This window comes from Lithobates pipiens, unplaced genomic scaffold (genome assembly GCF_037356315.1).
Source record: "Lithobates pipiens isolate NorthernLeopardFrog02 unplaced genomic scaffold, aLitPip1_a1.2 Scaffold_28, whole genome shotgun sequence".
Classification (NCBI taxonomy): domain Eukaryota; kingdom Metazoa; phylum Chordata; class Amphibia; order Anura; family Ranidae; genus Lithobates; species Lithobates pipiens.
Window position 1 is genome coordinate 15,425,814 of NW_027507789.1, and position 19,083 is coordinate 15,444,896.

Consider the following 19,083-nt stretch of genomic DNA (forward strand, 5'->3'; position numbering starts at 1 on the left):
TCCCTTGCTGCCTCGGAGGTCTCCCTTCCCTTGCTGCCTCGGAGGTCTCCCTTCCCTTGCTGCCTCGGAGGTCTCCCTTCCCTTGCTGCCTCGGAGGTCTCCCTTCCCTTGCTGCCTCGGAGGTCTCCCTTCCCTTGCTGCCTCGGAGGTCTCCCTTCCCTTGCTGCCTCGGAGGTCTCCCTTCCCTTGCTGCCTCGGAGGTCTCCCTTCCCTTGCTGCACCAGACGTATCCCCCTTCCCCCCACCTAAAAAGACCTTATGCAGCAGGAATGAAGGAAACTTCTAATGCAGCAGAGAGAGTGAGACTTTCTTGCAGCAGGAGAAGTGAGACCTCTTATGCAGCAGAACAGTTGAAATTGTAGATGTAGTTGAGGTAGACCATCAACTCCTGCTGCATCAGAGGTCTCCCTTCCCTTGCTGCATCAGAAGTCTACCTTACCTGGCTGCATCAGAGGTCTCCCTTCCCTTGCTGCCTTGGAGGTCTCCCTTCCCTTGCTGCGTCAGGGGTCTCCCTTCCCTTGCTGCGTCAGGGGTCTCCCTTCCCTTGCTGCGTCAGGGGTCTCCCTTCCCTTGCTGCGTCAGGGGTCTCCCTTCCCTTGCTGCACCAGACGTATCCCCCTTCCCCCCACCTAAAAATCTTATCCCGGAGGTCTCCACCAACAACTGCTGCAGTTGAGGCTTCCAGTATATGAGTGAAGAAGTGGGAAGGGGGGAGATGCTTCTGATGCAGCAAGGGGACAGAGACCCCTGATGCAGCAAGGGGAGTGAGACCTCCAAAGCACTGATGAAAGGTTGACTTCTAATGCAGCAAAAGGAGTGAGACGTCTAAGGTTTTATGAATGTAATTAGCATGTTGAATGGGGGGGTTCAAGGAAGGTACAATATAAAAATATAATCAAATTTGGCTTTATTACAAACCACAACTCCACACAGCACTTTATCAATGTGCGGTTTATTCGTTGTGCACAATTGTTCTCCTCCTCCCCTCCAGCAGGTGACACGTTGCCTCGTTTTTCCCCCATACAGGTCCCTGGGAGTCGCACTTTGGGAGCTCTTTGAATTGGGCCGCCAGCCCTACGAGACGTATTCCGACCGCCAGGTCCTCAGCTATGTCATCAAGGAGCAGCAACTCAAACTACCGAAGCCGCAGCTCAAGCAACTGCAGTCAGACCGCTGGTAAGAGACGCACAACGATGGCACCGCTGGGGTCAGTGCCGATCTGATAGGGATGAGGAATTGGGCCCCCACGGGGATGGCCGAAAACCTTACAAAAGTTTCTTTTCCCTATCTAGGACCTATACTTGTGACCCCTCATTAGCCTCATCATTTTATTTTTATAAAAAAAAAAGTGCAGATTTTTTTTTTTAAATGTAATGAACTAAAAAAGGAAAAATTAAACAAACTTAAATGCACCCCCTTAAAAAAAATACCCTGTAAAGAAATAAACAGTTCCAGTTTAGCGAAATCAGTGTTATCTGCTCATGCGGCATTATACAGGTATATACGGGTAGGGGATCCATTACCCAGAACGGGGATACCAGTACCGATAGGGGATACATTACCAGCAAAGTAGAGACCGATACCAATAGGGGATCCATTAGCCAGATAGGAGAGACTGATACCACTAGGGATCTATTACCCAGAAAGAAGACACCAATACTGATAGGGGATCAATTACCCAAAAAGGAAAGACCAATACCAATAGGGGATCCATTACTCAGAAAAGAGAGACCAATACCCATAGGGGATCAATTACCCAGAAAGGAGAGACCAGTACTGATAGGGGATCAATTACCCAGAAAGGAGAGACCAATACCGATAGGGGATCAATTACCCAGAAAGGAGAGACCAATACCGATAGGGGATCAATTATCCAGAAAGGAGAGACCAATACCGATAGGGGATCAATTACCCAGAAAGGAAAGGCCAATACCGATAGGGAATCAATTACCCAGAAAGGAAAGGCCAATACCGATAGGGGATCAATTACCCAGAAAGGAGAGGCCAATACCGATGGGGGGATCAATTACCCAGAAAGGAGAGACTGATATCGATAGGGGATCCAATACCTTGAAAGAGGATAGTGATGGGGGATCCAATATCCTGCAAAAGGGATACCAATAGGGGATCAATTACCCAGAAAGGAGAGACCAATACCAATAGGGAATCAATTACCCATAAAGGAGAGACCAATACCGATAGGGGATCAATTATCCAGAAAGGAGAGGCCGATACTAAGAGGGGGTCCATTACCTGGAAAAGAGATACCGATAGGGGATCCATTACCTGGAGAGGGGATACCAATAGGGGATCCATTCCCCCAGAAAGGGGATACCGATAGGGGATCCATTCCCCCGGAGAGGGGATACCAATAGGGGATCCATTCCCCCAGAAAGGGGATACCGATAGGGGATCCATTCCCCCGGAAAGGGGATACCGATAGGGGATCCATTCCCCCGGAGAGGGGATACCAATAGGGGATCCATTCCCCCAGAAAGGGGATACCGATAGGGGATCCATTCCCCCGGAAAGGGGATACCGATAGGGGATCCATTCCCCCGGAGAGGGGATACCAATAGGGGATCCATTCCCCCGGAAAGGGGATACCGATAGGGGATCCATTCCCCCGGAAAGGGGATACCAATAGGGGATCCATTCCCCCGGAAAGGGAATACTGATAGGGGGTCTTCTTAAAGGCCGTATCCACCCACAAGTGATATCCAAGTATTGCATATTTGCTGGCGTCTCGTGTCTCTGGGGAGTCCATTGATGAGGTCACCCCAAACGAATTCCCAGCTCAGCCCAAGTGATGGTGTCACACTCACCTGATGGAAGCTGTAGATTGCAGAATGGGTAGGCCCATCTGGTAGATTGACACCAGCACTGGGGGGAGGGGAGCAGATTTGCATCAGGGCAATCCCACGGTTGGGGAATCCAGAGACCTCTAAATTACTATGACATCATGAGCACTTTGGAGGATGATTGCAAACTTCCTATACAGAGGACTCTTCTTCTTGGATGGAAAGGCTGAGAAGCACGGTATGCACACAACAGGGAAAACGGGAACATACAGTAAGCGCATCATCATGGAAACTTTTATTCACCAGGGAAATTAGCAGCACGCGGTAGGCATGGATGTGTCACTAGAGAACAGAACCATCCTATTAAACTCTATAGAAACTGTCAGAGCTCAGTCAATGTTCTTCCAGATCCACGTCCAAGAGTATTGCGGAGTCACGGATTCCACACAGGAGGGGAGGATAAAACACTGATGTACTGGAGAGGTGCAGAGTTCTCCCAAGGGGCCTCTCCACCCAGATGAGTTGGGGATTCCTGGGCCCGTCCACCCAGATGAGTTGGGGATTCCTGGGCCCGTCCACCCAGATGAGTTGGGGATTCCTGGGCCCGTCCACCCAGATGAGTTGGGGATTCCTGGGCCCGTCCACCCAGATGAGTTGGGGATTCCTGGGCCCGTCCACCCAGATGAGTTGGGGATTCCTGGGCCCGTCCACCCAGATGGAATGGTAATTTCTGGGCCTGTCCACCCAGATGGGATGGGGATTCCTGAGCCCGTCCACCCAGATGGGTTGGGGATTCCTGGGTCTGTCCACCCAGATGGGTTGGGGATTCCTGGGTCTGTCCACCCAGATGGGTTGGGGATTCCTGGGCCCGTCCACCCAGATGGGTTGGGGATTCCTGGGCCCGTCCACCCAGATGGGTTGGGGATTCCTGGGTCTGTCCACCCAGATGGGTTGGGGATTCCTGAGCCCGTCCACCCAGATGGGATGGGGATTCCTGAGCCCGTCCACCCAGATGGGTTGGGGATTCCTGGGTCTGTCCACCCAGATGGGTTGGGGATTCCTAAGCCCGTCCACCCAGATTGGTTGGGGATTCCTGGGTCTGTCCACCCAGATGGGTTGGGGATTCCTGAGCCCGTCCACCCAGATGGGATGTGGATTCCTGGTCCCGTCCACCCAGATGGGATGTGGATTCCTGGTCCCGTCCACCCAGATGGGATGTGGATTCCTGGGTCTGTCCACCCAGATGGGTTGGGGATTCCTGGGTCTGTCCACCCAGATGGGATGTGGATTCCTGGTCCCGTCCACCCAGATGGGATGTGGATTCCTGGGTCTGTCCACCCAGATGGGTTGGGGATTCCTGGGTCTGTCCACCCAGATGGGTTGGGGATTCCTGGGTCTTTCCACCCAGATGGGTTGGGGATTCCTGGGTCTGTCCACCCAGATGGGTTGGGGATTCCTGGGTCTGTCCACCCAGATGATTGGGGATTCCTGGGCCTGACCACCCAGATGATTGGGATTCCTGGGCCTGGCCACCCAGATGATTGGGGATTCCTGGGCCTGGCCACCCAGATGGAATGGGGATTCCTGGGCCTGGCCACCTGACAGCTGGTGGGAAATCCAATGGTAAGACGTTCTTGTTCTCCTTCTGCTCCCTGAGATGTACTGGGCCTTCTGCCCATGACGGAGCATTGACGTGTCTTCTGGTTCTTTCTCCAGGAGTGAAATAGGGGTCCCATTCTATTGGTCATGACAGATCTCACTGTTGGGGTCCATGGAAGACATGAGAAACCATTAGGTAGTTCAGTTTTTTACCACCCAAAAATAAATTGTACCCCACACCCCGGATATGAAGTACATTGTACAGACCCAGATTGCCCAGTGTACAGTATATCATTTGTCCTTGGCTTTCCATTCATAGGGGTCTCATGTATGGTATTAGCTCAATTTGATCCTATTTGCAACAGACTGAGCAACCCCTTTTCAGAAGGTTAGAAGTACATTTATTGCCCAGCCTCTGGTGATCTGCCATATACTATGTTATCCAGACTTGGATCATATTGTAAACTAATAGATATAAAACTAACTGACTGGCATTTACTTTGCTGATCCTGCTGATCTCCTGCATCTCTTTTGCAGCCACTTCTGTCTACATCAGGGGTTTCCATACTTTTTAAACAAAGGGACAGTTTGCTGTCCTTCAAAATTTAGGGGGGCCAGACTGTGGCCAGTGGGAGATGAAAATTTCCTGCCATCAGTGGGAGGAATAGTGCCCCATCATTGGTTCAGTGGAAGGAATAGTGTCCCATTATTGGTGTCAGTGGGAGGAATAGTGTCCCATTGTTGTTATTAGGGGGGTAATAGTGCCTCATCATTGGTGTCAGTGGGAGGAATAGTGCTCCATTATTGGTGTCAGTGTGAGGAATAGTGTCCCATCGTTGGTGTCAGTGGGAGGAATAGTGTCCCATCGTTGGTGTCAGTGGGAGGAATAGTGTCCCATCATTGGTATCAGTGGGAGGAATAGTGCCCCATCATTGGTATCAGTGGGAGGAATAGTGTCCCATCATTGGTATCAGTGGGAGGAATAGTGTCCCATCATTGGTGTCAGTAGGAGGAATAGTGCCCCATCATTGGTGTCATTAGTTGTACCCCATATTTGGTGTCAGTAGAAGGAATAGTGCCCCATCATTGGTATCAATAGGACAAATAGTGCCCCGTCATTTGTTCAATGGAAGGAATAGTGTCCCATCATTGGTGTTAGAGGGAGAAATAGTGTCCCATTGTTGTTGTTAGGGGGGTAATAGTGCCTCATCATTGGTGTCAGTGGGAGGAATAGTGCCCCGTCATTGGTGTCAGTGGGAGGAATAGTGCTCCATCATTGGTGTCAGTGGGAGGAATAGTGTCCCATCATTGGTGTCAGTGGGAGGAATAGTGTCCCATCATTGGTGTCAGTGGGAGGAATAGTGTCCTGTCATTGGTATCAGTGGGAGGAATAGTGTCCCATCATTGGTGTCACTGGGAGGAATGGTGTCCCATCATTGGTGTCAGTGGGAGGAATAGTGCCCCATCATTGGTGTCATTAGTTGTACCCCATCTTTGGTGTCAGTAGAAGGACTAGGACCTAGTCCCCCATCATTGGTATCAGTGAATGGCACAGTGCCCCGTCATTGTAGGTATTAGGAGGAATAGTGCCCCAATCATTGGTGTCACTGGGAGGAATAGTACCCCATTGGGAGGAATAGTGCCACATCATTGGTGTTAGTGGCGAAGATTAGTCCCCCATTGTTGGGGTAAGAACTATACCTCACTGTTGCTGATGGTGGGGGGAATATGGCCCAGAGGGCTGGATAAAAGCAAGCAAAGAGCTGCATTCGGCCCCCGCCGCAGTTTGGAGACCACTGGTCTACATGCACTCAGCTGCATAATATCTGTCAGGGTGGGATTCCTTATGTTGATGGCAGTGGACCATGTCTATGTAATATGTGTTGAATATTATTATTATTAATATTATAGTCTTCATTGGAAGCCCATAAGACAGGGTGACAATTCAATAGTACAATTGGGAGGCAAGGACAAAGCCTTGCCACCCTATAGGAGAAAATTGGTTGGATTAATGGGAATGATTTTAATGAAAGCTGCAGATTTAAAAATGTGCAAACTTAATTTAACTAGCCGTCAATGGCCCAATATATTCCGAATAATTTCCAAGTCTTCATGGTGCTTTGTTGCTCAGTGTACAGGATGTTGCCCAGCCTTCCACCGGCCAAGTTAACAATCTATTACTTTGCCTGCTGGGAGACGCAATAAAAGGAGGACCATTATAGGATTAGGATTATGTAGGAGGAGACCTCGCACATTATTGTACCCACCCAGCCTTGAAGCAACATTTCACTAGCATTACCCAAAGCCTTGACTGAACCCGTACTCCATAGTAAAAGCCTTGTCTAAGTGCCTGTGTACGTCTGCTATTACCTTTGTGTGCCAAAAAAAAGCCTCTTCTGTGCCACTCTCTGATTTTGTTTTACTTTGATCCTGGGGCTTGTCTTCATGTCCAAACCCTGCCAATTGCAACTGTCCTGCCCACTGGGACTGCCTCATTGACCAATAAGGCCACTTTCATTGGGTAGGGAGATGGTAGTTGGTGGAACATAGCCGTTAGGCTATCGAATGCTGGGCCCTTATAATAAAGTGAAACTCGTAGAGGGGCACAGAAGAGGATTTTGAAGTTTAAACTTTCGAGTACAGCTTTACTTTTAGGCACAGCAGGGAAAATGTCGTCATTAAATTCCTAATCAATGTTCCACTCATGCTGTTTGTTTTCTCTTAGGTATGAGGTGATGCAGTTTTGCTGGCTGCAGCCTGATCAGAGACCAACCGTGGAAGAGGTCAATCTACTACTTTCATACCTGACTGTGAAGGGATCTGGCGAGCTGGAGGAAGAGTTTGAGAAGCGTTGGAACTCTATGAAACCCAATGGTGGAACAGATGGCGGGTCTCACCATGAACCCGAGCTGTCCTCTTACCCTCTGCTGGAGCACTTTTCTTCCGATGGGTTCCACTCAGATGGAGATGATGTGCTGACAGTGACTCAGACCAGCCAAGGGCTTAACTTTGAATACAAATGGGAGCGTGGGCGGCATGAGCAATATCCACTGAGCCCTGGGTGCCAGCCTTACCAAGATATGTACTATACAACAGGCGCTGGTGAAAGACTCAGTCTTGGCGTGTCACCATCTGGCTACGATGACAAGGACTGCAACCCAAACTCACGCCCGCTTGAGCTGGTACCCGTTCTAAGTGCTCGTAGCCCTTCAGTGGCAGGTGACTACTATATTCGTATTGAAGAGCCTTTAGGGAGCAACGTTGAACAGGACTACAGCCCACAGCATGAAGAACACAGCATAAAACAAAAGCAGGAACTTTCAACAGAGGACCAACCATGTGGCGATAGTCCTTCTATAAGCCTTTCCATGGAGCCCTTGCTGGAAGTTGTCTGTTCTGCCAGGGATGATAGCTCAGTCAATCAGGCCAAAAACCAATGCTCCAGCCCCTCCTATGGAGGTGAGGCGAAGGAGGAGAACGTGCTTGACTGTTTAAAAGAGGACAGTAATGACTCTAGTGTATTTAATGACCCCCTTGGGTCCTCTCCCTCTTATAATCAGCTTGTCCTAAATGAGGCAGAAAAGATGGCTGCACCAGAGAATGAGGACTGTAGTTTCATCTGTAGAGACCCTTTAGATTTGGCTGTAGTAAAGTGTGAAGGTGAAAATGTAGAGCAGGTGGGCTTTCAGGAGGACCCGTCATCGAAGACCTCTTGCCCTGTTGCATTCTCTCCACACTGGGCATCCAACATCTCCTCAAATAATAACGTCTCCAGTGAACCGCAACAGGCGCCTGGCATTTGGTTAAATCCACGCTCCGAGGACTCCCAGACTGGTGAGACTGAACCATTTGGTCCAGAATCGTGGCAGATTGCAGAGTCTGGGGAGGGGGACAATGCCACTTCTTCGACAACAGTGGAGGATCAGTTTTACGACGCTGAGGAGTTTGCAATGCACGAGTGTTCGGTGGAAGCAGTTTCTGGAGACTCGCACCTCCAGTTCTCTTCTCCTGTGTCAAAAACATCTGATATTAAATCCTCAACATTGCAATCAGATGAAATCCGCCATCCTCTAGAATCCCCAGAGGGTGAAGAAGTGACCCCTGAATTAGAAATGGATCCTCTCGGAGTTTGTTTTATAGAACATTCTGAGCCTCCTACACACGACCTTCACATAACAGAGGAGGACATATCTGTCGCTGGATCTCAAGGGGCTTCCCTACAAAGCTTATCAGATGAACACTGTCATCTCAGCAAGGATAAAGAAAACCCAGAGAGACTGTTTAACAAAGACTTTTACCAAACTCCCAGTGACAGTGATGACGAAGACACCATGGAGCTGACTTCAGGGGTCTTCACAGACCTGTCTAGTGAGAGAGGAGACACAGCCCCGTCTTTCAGATCCCTACAGAAACAGGTAGGGACCCCAGATTCACTGGACTCCCTGGACATGCCATCAACCGCTAGCTCCTGTGATGCCTTCAGCCTTGGGACCTATGCACCTTCTGCACAACATAAAGCACTGGACAGTGGTTATGACACAGAAAATTATGAGTCTCCAGAATTTGTGTTAAAAGAACCACAAGAGAGCCGTGAGACTGAGGGATATTATCAGCTGAGCCAACCTCCAGAACAGAGCCTGGAACCTGGAGACATGCCAATGTCCCGCTCGGTCAGCAGTGACTTACAGGGTCTGGATGCCAAGAACCCCTACAGAGACTCTGCATATTTCTCAGACTATGACTCTTTTAATCGGGAGGAAGAGGAGGAAGGAGACCGAGGTGAAGAAAGGGAAGAGGAAGGAGCCACAAAGACTTCTCACTGTGTAGATCTAAACTTGGAACCCACAGCACCTAACCTAATAGAAAGCACTGAAAACCTAAATGATGACCAAGAACAATGCCCTGCCACTGTAGAGACTGAGAAACCTCCTTCCCCTCAGCCTGCATTACCTGCATCAGACTCCCTGCTTCAGCTGCCTCTCATCATAAGAGAAGAGTCTGTAGATGAGGGCTTGGGCTTAGAATGTTCTAAAGACTCTTCTCTTGATAAGCAACCCACCACAAGTTCCACCATCAAGTCGTCCTCACACAGAACCTTTACCCTGTCCCCTGTCCAGCTTTGTCTCACCAAAGCATGCACTGTAAAGCAGGGCTCAGCCGGAAGCATCACTTTGACCACTGGACTTCAGCCAGAAGAGAAGACGACTTCCAACAGGGAATCATCGGGGGCATGCACCCTGCCCAAATGCCTCTCCCCTCCTCTTATCCGAAAGGAGGGCAGAGTGGGCGATTCCACCGATGATGACGAAGAGGAGGAAGAAAGTGAGGACAGCGATGAATCCGACGAGGAACTCCGCTGCTACAACATCCAGGAGCACAGCGAAGAGAGCGAAGAGGAACATCCCGCCATCCCTATTGTTATCACTGATAACACCAGCGCTAGTCACTTGCGAAGTCTTCTAAAGACGCCAAACTTCTTGCCCCAGACTGCCTCAGAGGATTCCGATCGGAAGAAGAAGGCTGTATCTTTCTACGATGATGTTACTGTCTATCTATTTGATCAGGTATGTGGGTGTGGAAGTGCACCTCTCTTTTGTGGGTCATCGTTTAAAAAATTATGAAGTCCAGGTTAGCCCAGTTGGGTGTCCCCATTGCCTTGCTACCTAAAAAGCCTAGACCTCCCTCATAGGTGCTATGCTGTAGCCTGGCTTCTTTTTTTGCAATATTTTTTATTGTTTTATCAAAATTAAGAATGTACAAACTGGGATCAAAAGATGAAATTGGATACAAGTTACAAATGAGGCCTAAATTCCCAGTCCATAGGCGACATGTTGGGGTAGAGCATAATCCTCACATGTCCTGTGGTCTGAGTAGTAGCCTGGCTGCTATGGTAGCCTGTGTGCGGTCATTACCCAAAAACCTGCAAGTCCATCTTAGTGAACAAAAAAGTAAATCCCAAAAAGAGGTGATCCCGACCTTTTGTTCAGGGGTGCCGCCTGGCAATGGTTCATTCTTTTCCTACAGCAGATTGGCAGTTCGTTTGATGAACCTTTTCCATGTGGCGTAGATTCTGCATAAAATCGAGTTGACTAAATAGCGAGAGCCGTAGAAGACTAGCAATGTCTTTTTTTTTATTTTTTTCTACACCAGGGGTCTCCAAAACTTATAAATAAAGGGGTCAGTTTACTATTCTTAAGACTTTAAAGGGGACTGGACTCCCACTAGTAAAAGTAAGCAATCCGCCATATTTGGTGTCAGTTGGAGCAATAGTGCCCCCATCATTGGTGTCAGTGGAAGGAATAATGCCCCCCATGATTGGTGTCAGTGGGAGGAAAAGTGCCCCATCATTGGTGTTAGTAGGATAAATAGTGCCCCGAGGGCTAGATAAAAGCGAGCAATTGGCTGCAGTTTGGAGACCCCTGTTCTACGCTGTAACTGCTGTGGTGGTAAAATTGAACCCCTGCCAGACCATACTGACCAGCATTTTAGGTTATTTCCATTTTTGTGGCTAAAGTGGAAACAATAGTGTGTGGTGTATAATGGGTCAACAGGGAGTCATCTAAAATGAACAAATCTGGGGTGTTCCCCATAAAGTACACATCTCAGGTTTTTATTACAAGACTTACCCTTAAAGTGGTTGTTAAAGCGGAGTTCCACCCAAAAATGGAACTTCCGCTTTAAGTACAGGCAACCCCCTGACATGCCACATTTGGCATATCATTTTTTTTTTTTTTGGGGGGGGGGGGGAGCGGGTACCCTGTTTTTAGAGGCACCCAGCTCCCACTTCCTCCCGTGGCGCCGAAAGGAAGATCACCTCTCCCCCCTCCCTCCCTGCAATCTTCTGGGACACGTCACAGGTCCCACAAGATTGCCCGGCCATTCACAGCATGCAGTGCTCCTCCGGTTGTAAAGCCACAGCCGGGTGCCAACAATTAGAACGCGCTGCGGAGAGGAGGGGGAGAGGAGCAGGGCTTTGTATGCCCGTTATGCCCACATTGCTGGACCGTGGGACCGGTGTCTGATTTATTAAAAGTCATCAGCTACACTTTTTGTAGCTGCTGACTTTTAAATGGGCGGAACTCCGCTTTAAGCCACTCTAACCTGTATACAACATCAGCACTGCCTCCTATTGTTGTGTCCCCCTCTGTGTGTGATCTATAAAAATAAATGCTGCAAATACCCAATTTCATTGCCGAGATTATGATCACATGACTGGCCAGCTTTCTCCTTTCCTCCTCTGAGAGATGCAGTGGGCGGGGCTGAGATTCCCCTGCTGATGTCAGTCTGGAGGGGAGGAGAGAGAGCTGGTTGGTCATGTGATCGCAATCTCAGCTCTTAAATTTGGTTTTTACAGCATTTTATATTTATAAATCATTCACAAAGGGGGACACTGCAATAGAGGGCGTCATGTACACATGAAGGGCAGCTCATTCCTTTCAATGAGCTACCCTTTGCCTAACAAATGTGCAAAGTAACTCATGTACTTCTTTTTTTTTTTTTTTTTTTTTAGGTGTTGCGCTTTTAGCAGTTCATCAGTTTTTAATTTCCTTGCAGAATTTTAGGATTTCTTGTCCCAGAATTCTTATTTTCATCCACAATGCAGGCAGTGATGAGTGGGAGGTGAAAGGGATTCTCTACGTTCAGCGAGAGGTTTTGGGACATCTTCCCCTGCTAGCCTGTGCCCTGTTTGGACCCCCCAGGGGTCAGCTGCTCTCGCCCTGTTTCCATTGTGGCTAATGATGCCGGAAATGCGGTGACAGGTTGTCCCGCCGACTGGTGGGGCTTAGTGTGGGGTGGTCGCAGTCATTCAGAATTGGATCTTGCGGAAAGTCCCTTTAACTGGTGATAGATTTGTATAATGTATTACATTGCAGTGGAAGCCTTTTTTTCAGACTTGTCTTTTTGTGGGTTTTAGGAGAGTCCAACACTGGATGGGGAAGATCAGGAGGTCCCAGAACTGCCATCTGTGCTGCAGGAGGTCCAGCAGATAACCTATAAGGAGTCCTCCAACCACCTCTTAGGTAAAGCATGGGCAATGCAGATCATTTAACCTGAACTCCAGGCAAACCACTAAAAACCTGGATGAAACACATAAGGGAGAGTTGCTTTAGCTGCCAGAAGGTTTCTATTCCTATCTATCCAGTCCAGGGATTTACACAGCTCTGAAACACAGCAAAAACCTGTCTAACATGAACCATCCCTCCCCCAGCCTGTGACTGGACCGTAAAAGGAGAAGCAGCAGACTGATGAGCTTATCTCTCTGTCACTCTGCTCTCTCTTCCTATCGGCATGCTGATTGTTAGCACATGAACACTCCACTGGTTGACTCCTTATGCTGCTCCTCTTCTACATTTTATCAATGTATTATTGATTATAGAGCTGTGATAATTTGTGTCTTTCATATCTGCCTGGAGTTCAGCCTTAAATCTGATTAATTTGTCCTGGAAAATCTTAAACCCTTAGACTGGGACAGTCCAGTCTATGGCTCTTTACATTTTTTTTTTTTTTTTTTTTTTTGTAAATGGTATTTATCTTTTTTAACCTCTTTGCGCCAGCTGCCTCCCCGGACCTTTAAGAGTTCTAAAAGCCGGAAGGGGGGCATTTGGGTCATGTAGCCACTGCGATCTCAAGTTTACATCGGAAGCTTACTGATCCCTCCGGCTACCCTGCACGGAGCGTGCTCTCGGCACAGTAAGTTGTAAACACAGGGTCGCATATGAGCAACCCGCTCTGCATCTGGGCCCGACCACTGAGAGGCCACATATATGCTTACGGGCGGCGCCAAGGGGTTAAGCTGATAATTCTATTTTGAACCCTTATTGTATAAATAAACACTTAATTCAGGATTCTTCCATGATTAATTATGTGGGGTGGAATAGAAAGCCTGGCACTGGCTCTGTGGGCTAGAAAGCCTAGCACTGGCTCTGTGGGCTAGAAAGCCTAGCACTGGCTCTGTGGGCTAGAAAGCCTAGCACTGGCTCTGTGGGCTAGAAAGCCTAGCACTGGCTCTGTGGGCTAGAAAGCCTAGCACTGGCTCTGTGGGCTAGAAAGCCTAGCACTGGCTCTGTGGGCTAGAAAGCCTAGCACTGGCTCTGTGGGCTAGAAAGCCTAGCACTGGCTCTGTGGGCTAGAAAGCCTAGCACTGGCTCTGTGGGCTAGAAAGCCTAGCACTGGCGCTGTGGGCTAGAAAGCCTAGCACTGGCGCTGTGGGCTAGAAAGCCTAGCACTGGCGCTGTGGGCTAGAAAGCCTAGCACTGGCGCTGTGGGCTAGAAAGCCTAGCACTGGCGCTGTGGGCTAGAAAGCCTAGCACTGGCGCTGTGGGCTAGAAAGCCTAGCACTGGCGCTGTGGGCTAGAAAGCCTAGCACTGGCGCTGTGGGCTAGAAAGCCTAGCACTGGCGCTGTGGGCTAGAAAGCCTAGCACTGGCGCTGTGGGCTAGAAAGCCTAGCACTGGCGCTGTGGGCTAGAAAGCCTAGAACTGGCGCTGTGGGCTAGAAAGCCTAGAACTGGTGCTGTGGGCTAGAAAGCCTGGCACTGAGAGCTAGAATGCCTAGCACTGGCAGTGTGGGCTAGAAAGTCTAGAACTGGCAGTGTGGGCTAGAAAGTCTAGAACTGGCAGTGTGGGCTAGAAAGTCTAGAACTGGCAGTGTGGGCTAGAAAGTCTAGAACTGGCAGTGTGGGCTAGAAAGTCTAGAACTGGCACTGTGGGCTAGAAAGTCTAGAACTGGCACTGTGGGCTAGAAAGCCTAGCACTGGCACTGTGGGCTAGAAAGCCTAGCACTGGCGCTGTGGGCTAGAAAGCCTAGCACTGGCGCTGTGAGCTAGAAAGCCTAGCACTGGCACTGTGGGCTAGAAAGCCTAGCACTGAGAGCTAGAAACCCTGTGACTGGCACTGTGGGCTAGAAAGTCTAGCACTGAGAGGTAGAAACCCTGTGACTGGCACTGTGGGCTAGAAAGCCTAGCACTGAGAGCTAGAAACCCTGTGACTGGCACTGTGGGCTAGAAAGTCTAGAACTGGCACTGTGGGCTAGAAAGCCTAGCACTGAGAGGTAGAAACCCTGTGACTGGCACTGTGGGCTAGAAAGTCTAGAACTGGCACTGTGGGCTAGAAAGCCTAGCACTGGCACTGTGGGCTAGAAAGCCTAGCACTGGCATTGTGGGCTAGAAAGTCTGGCACTGTGGGCTAGAAAGCCTAGTACTGGCACTATTGGCTAGAAAGCCTAGCACTAACTCTGCACTTCCTGGCAAATCCTGGACAGTGAAAACCTACACTGCACTGTCCGTGCCTGGTGAGGAGGAGGGAGGTGTGGGGGCCTTCAGGCCTATGTTTGCCTATTTGGACCCCAATGTGAGATGTTATAGTCGATCGTTCTTTCTCATGTCATACCTGTGTACATATCATCACCTGTTTTGCGGCAGGTCACAAGCTCACTATATTTTTTCCCCCTGACAGATGGCAGCTTTGGATGGGACGGCGAGTTGCATGTTAAACCTGTGAAAAGCTCTTTTGTCACCTCGCTCCCACCAGTGATGCTGAACAAGGAAGTGAACAGAACTCCTGAGCCCGTCCAGAAGCCGGCGCTGCCCGTTCAACTCTCCAGGTTCAGCGTGTCTCCAACTGCCGTGTCCCGGTTCTCCATAACGCAGGTGGCGGATAATGCCGTGGGCCCACTGGAAGGTGAGAGACAACTTTACATCTTCTGGAGATCAGCAATTGTAGGATGAGTGCAGACAGAGCTGATGGATAACCCTTCCATGACTTACCTTCCTCTGTAGGTCCTTCAGCTCTTCCATTCTAAGTTATTGTGTATTATTCTAGTTGGCAGGACACTATGGTATTGAAAGCGTTGGGGGTTCATAGATTATACTTAGGGATGAACATGTGTGCAGACCTCTGAGACCTAGGAGGCCATTATTACTATATGATTACTATGTTGCATCTACCTACCTACACTGGATACCCAACCATCACACCTGTATAAGTTTGTTGAACATCCCATTAGAAAACCATGGACTTTGGGGGCCGAGGTAGCGGGACAGTCATGCTGGAACAGAAAAGGGTCCTCACCAAACTGCTACCACAAGGCCGGAAGAGCACAATAGTCTACAATGTCTTTGTATGATGGAGGATTAAAGCGGGAGTCCGCCGGGAGTGCGCGTTTTTTTTTTGTTTGTTTTTTTAAAGCCAGCAGCTACAAATACTGCAGCTGCTGACTTTTAAAATAGTGACACTTACCTGTCCAGCGCGCCCGCGATGTCGGCATCCGAAGCCGATCTCTCGATCGTCTCTCGGGTGCTGCCGCCGCCATCTTGGGTATGGGAATCAGGAAGTGGAGCCCTTCGGCTTCATTTCCCGGTTCCCTACTGCACATGCGCGAGTCGCGCTGCGCAATGAGGATGGACCCGCTGCCTCTGGGATCTGTGTGTTTCCCAGCAGGCAGCGGGGGACTTTCGGAAAGGGGCGTAATCTACGCCCCTTTCCGCAGAGAGCTATCCCGGAAGTGGGTGCAGATACCTGTACTGTACAGGTACCTGCACCCCCCTCCCCCCTGAAAGGTGCCAATTGTGGCGCCGGAGGGGGGGAGGGTTCCAATGAGCGGAAGGTCCACTTTAGGGTGGACCTCCGCTTTAATAGTGTTCCTAAAGTACTGATGTTGGATTAGAAGACCTGGCTCATGTCTTCTAACTCATCCCAAAGGTGATCAGTAGAGATGAGGTCAGGACTGTGCAGGACACATGCGTTCCTCCATGACTTCACACCTACTGAACACCTTTGGAATGGGAAGACTTCATGCCAAAAGTGTTCCTTAGGATTAAAGCGGAGGTCCACCCTAAAGTGGACCTTCCGCTCATCGGAACCTCCCCCCCCCCTCCGGCGCCACAATTGGCACCTTTCAGGGGGGAGGGGGGTGCAGGTACCTGTACAGTACAGGTATCTGCACCCACTTCCTGGATAGCTCTCTGCGGAAAGGGGCGTAGATTACGCCCCTTTCCGAAAGTCCCCCGCTGCCTGCTGGGAAACGCACAGATCCCAGAGGCAGCGGGTCCATCCTCATTGCGCAGCGCAACTCGCGCATGCGCAGTAGGGAACCGGGAAATGAAGCCGAAAGGCTCCACTTCCTGATTCCCATACCCAAGATGGCGGCGGCAGCACCCGAGAGACGATTGAGAGATCGGCTTCGGGTGCCGACATCGCGGGCGCGCTATACAGGTAAGTGTCACTATTTTAAAAGTCAGCAGCTGCAGTATTTGTAGCTGCTGGCTTTTAAAAAAAAAAAAAACACGCGGAGTCCCGGCGGACTCCCGCTTTAAGGGGAGGTACTGATATTGGATGAGAAGACACAAAAGGTCTTGCAAAAGTATGGATGAGGTCAAGCCTCTGTACAGGACACTCGAGTCCCTTCACACATCACACCTATAGGAGCTTGATGGACACCTATTCCAAAACCATGGCCATTAATATAGAATTAAAACCCTTTTTGTGGCTACAACATCTTCCACTCTTCTGGGAAGACTTTCCTCAAGTTTTTGGAGGCTGTCTGTGGGAATTTGTTGGGAATTTGTTGGGAATTTGTTGGGAATTTGTTGGGAATTTGTTGGGAATTTGTTGGGAATTTGTGCCCGTATGTGAGGTCAGGTTCTGATGGTGGATGAGAAGACCTGGCTCACCATCGGTGTTCCAATTCACCCTAAAGGTGTTCAGTAGGGATGAGGTCAGAATGTTTGATTTCCTCCACTCTTCTGGGAGAGATTTCCACAAGATTGTGGAGTGTGTCTGGGAATTTGCGCCCGTTTTCTGAGGTTGGGCGATCAGTAGGGATGAGATCGGGGCTCTGTACAGGACATTGGCGTTCCTCCACACCAAACAGGTCATTATGGAGATGTTGGTTGAGAAGACCTGGCTCATTCTAATTGACCTCAAAGGTGTTCAGTAAGGTTGAGGAACCAAATTCTTGATTCCTCCACTCTTGTAGGAGGCATTTGCACAAGATTGTTGGGTATATCTGAGAATTTGTACCCAATTTATGAGGTCAGGTAGCGTTTAGGTCAGGACTCTGCACAGGACATTGGAGTTCCTCCACACCAAACTGGTCTCACCATGTCTTTATGGAGCTGGTTTTGTATGGGGGGGGGGGGGGCAGTCATGCTTTGTACCGGAAGGGGGGGCGCTCATGGGGAAACAGAAAGGGTCTTCCCCAAACTGTACCACAAGGCTGGAGGGGCACGATTGTCTCCAATGTCTTTGTATGATGGAGGATTACCAGGACCCTTCACTGGAGACCCCCGAACCCCATCATTTGAAGAGGGGGGGGTCACATTATTTTTGCCATGTAGTGTATCTATCTGATCGGTTATCCATCTGGTTGATTATCACAAGTTTAAAGTAAAACAGAAATACATTTATTTAGTGGTGAGATGGCCCACACTCATGGGGGTAAAGACATGGACATAACATCTTTGTTTTTGAATGCATTAAAGCTGAATTCAACCCAAAAGCAAACATTTCTTATAATGCAGATTAGCAAGCATTAGATGTGATGGCTGCATTCGGTTTTCATTTTTTTTTTTCGGTTTTCTTTCTTCTATTTTCACCTGGTGATCCTGCCAGTAAGTCTGTTGTTTTCCAACAGAAAAAGCTGTCCTGAAGAATGTATCAGTTAGTCAGGGGTCTCAAACTGGTGGCCCTCCAGCTGTTGCAGAACTACATCATGCCTCTGCCTGTGGGAGTCATGCTTGTAACTGTCAGCCTTGCAATGCCTCATGGGACTTGTAGTTTTGCAACAGCTGGAGGGGGCCGCCAGTTTGAGACCCCTGAAGACGGATGAGACAAACCATTTACCACTGACGGGGGGTGCTTACAATGATCGGCTTTTATTTATTGATGTAAAATCTTTATCCCAAAAAGGAAGAAAACTGTTGCTCTAACGGATTATAAAGTGTGATCTGGAGTTTGGTTTCAACGTGTTAGTGTATCTAAATTTGCTAGTCCATCTAATACCCCCCTCCCCCAGACTGACAATGCTGCCCCCTATGCTCCTCCCTCCAGAGTGGGGGCGGGGGGGGGCACTCTAATGCAGGAGGTTTGTTACTGGGCAGATCACCAGGTGAAAATAGAGCCTAAAAAAATAAAAATAAAACAAATGCAGCCGCCACATACGATTGGTAGGCTGCAATATATTCTAGTTCCCAACCAAAGCTGAGAGAACAGACGGAGTCGCCCTTTAGGAATTGCCTTTCCTCTCACCCTCCTCAAATAATTGGAGAGTCCTCTGTGTAGTCAGACGGAATGTTTGTTTGCTGTGAGGAAGTGAGAGGAGACTCGGGCTGGGCGCGGCTGCCTTTGTGGTTTTTACGCTTGTAGAAAACACACTCACCAGCAACTCGCATGGCGTGAATGCATCACTGCGGGATGGCGAGCGTCACCGACACGCGTCACATGGTGGCTTTCCTAACATCCATTTCATGGAGGAGACCTATTACACATTACACAGCATGGACAGCTTTATTATTGTTATCTGCAGCATTGGGTCCAGCCATACAAGGCAGCCGTCAGAAATTGTGGGGCCCCTTACAAAGCTTTAGGTCTGGGTCTGACCCCATTACAACAGTTTACCCCTTTCATTAGGGTCCTCAGTGTCCCCCCCCTTACATCAGGGTCCCCAGAGTCCCCCCCTTTTTTGTC

The 19,083-nt window shown here is 49.4% G+C and overlaps 1 protein-coding gene across 4 annotated transcripts in view; it reads left to right on the top strand.

The window, feature by feature from the left end:
* The window catches only part of AATK (apoptosis associated tyrosine kinase), a 79,257-nt gene that overhangs the window by 38,753 nt on the left and 21,421 nt on the right, over positions 1–19,083 (top strand). For all 4 annotated transcript variants that reach the window (XR_013263460.1, XM_077458731.1, XM_077458730.1 and 1 more), the window contains 4 exons: positions 1,027–1,176; positions 7,126–9,964; positions 12,316–12,421; positions 14,854–15,078. Coding sequence is in view for 3 of the 4 variants with exons in the window: in XM_077458731.1 (XP_077314857.1) it covers positions 1,027–1,176; positions 7,126–9,964; positions 12,316–12,421; positions 14,854–15,078 (3,320 nt within the window). In the remaining variant the exon portion in view is untranslated. The remainder of the gene's footprint in view (positions 1–1,026; positions 1,177–7,125; positions 9,965–12,315; positions 12,422–14,853; positions 15,079–19,083) is intronic.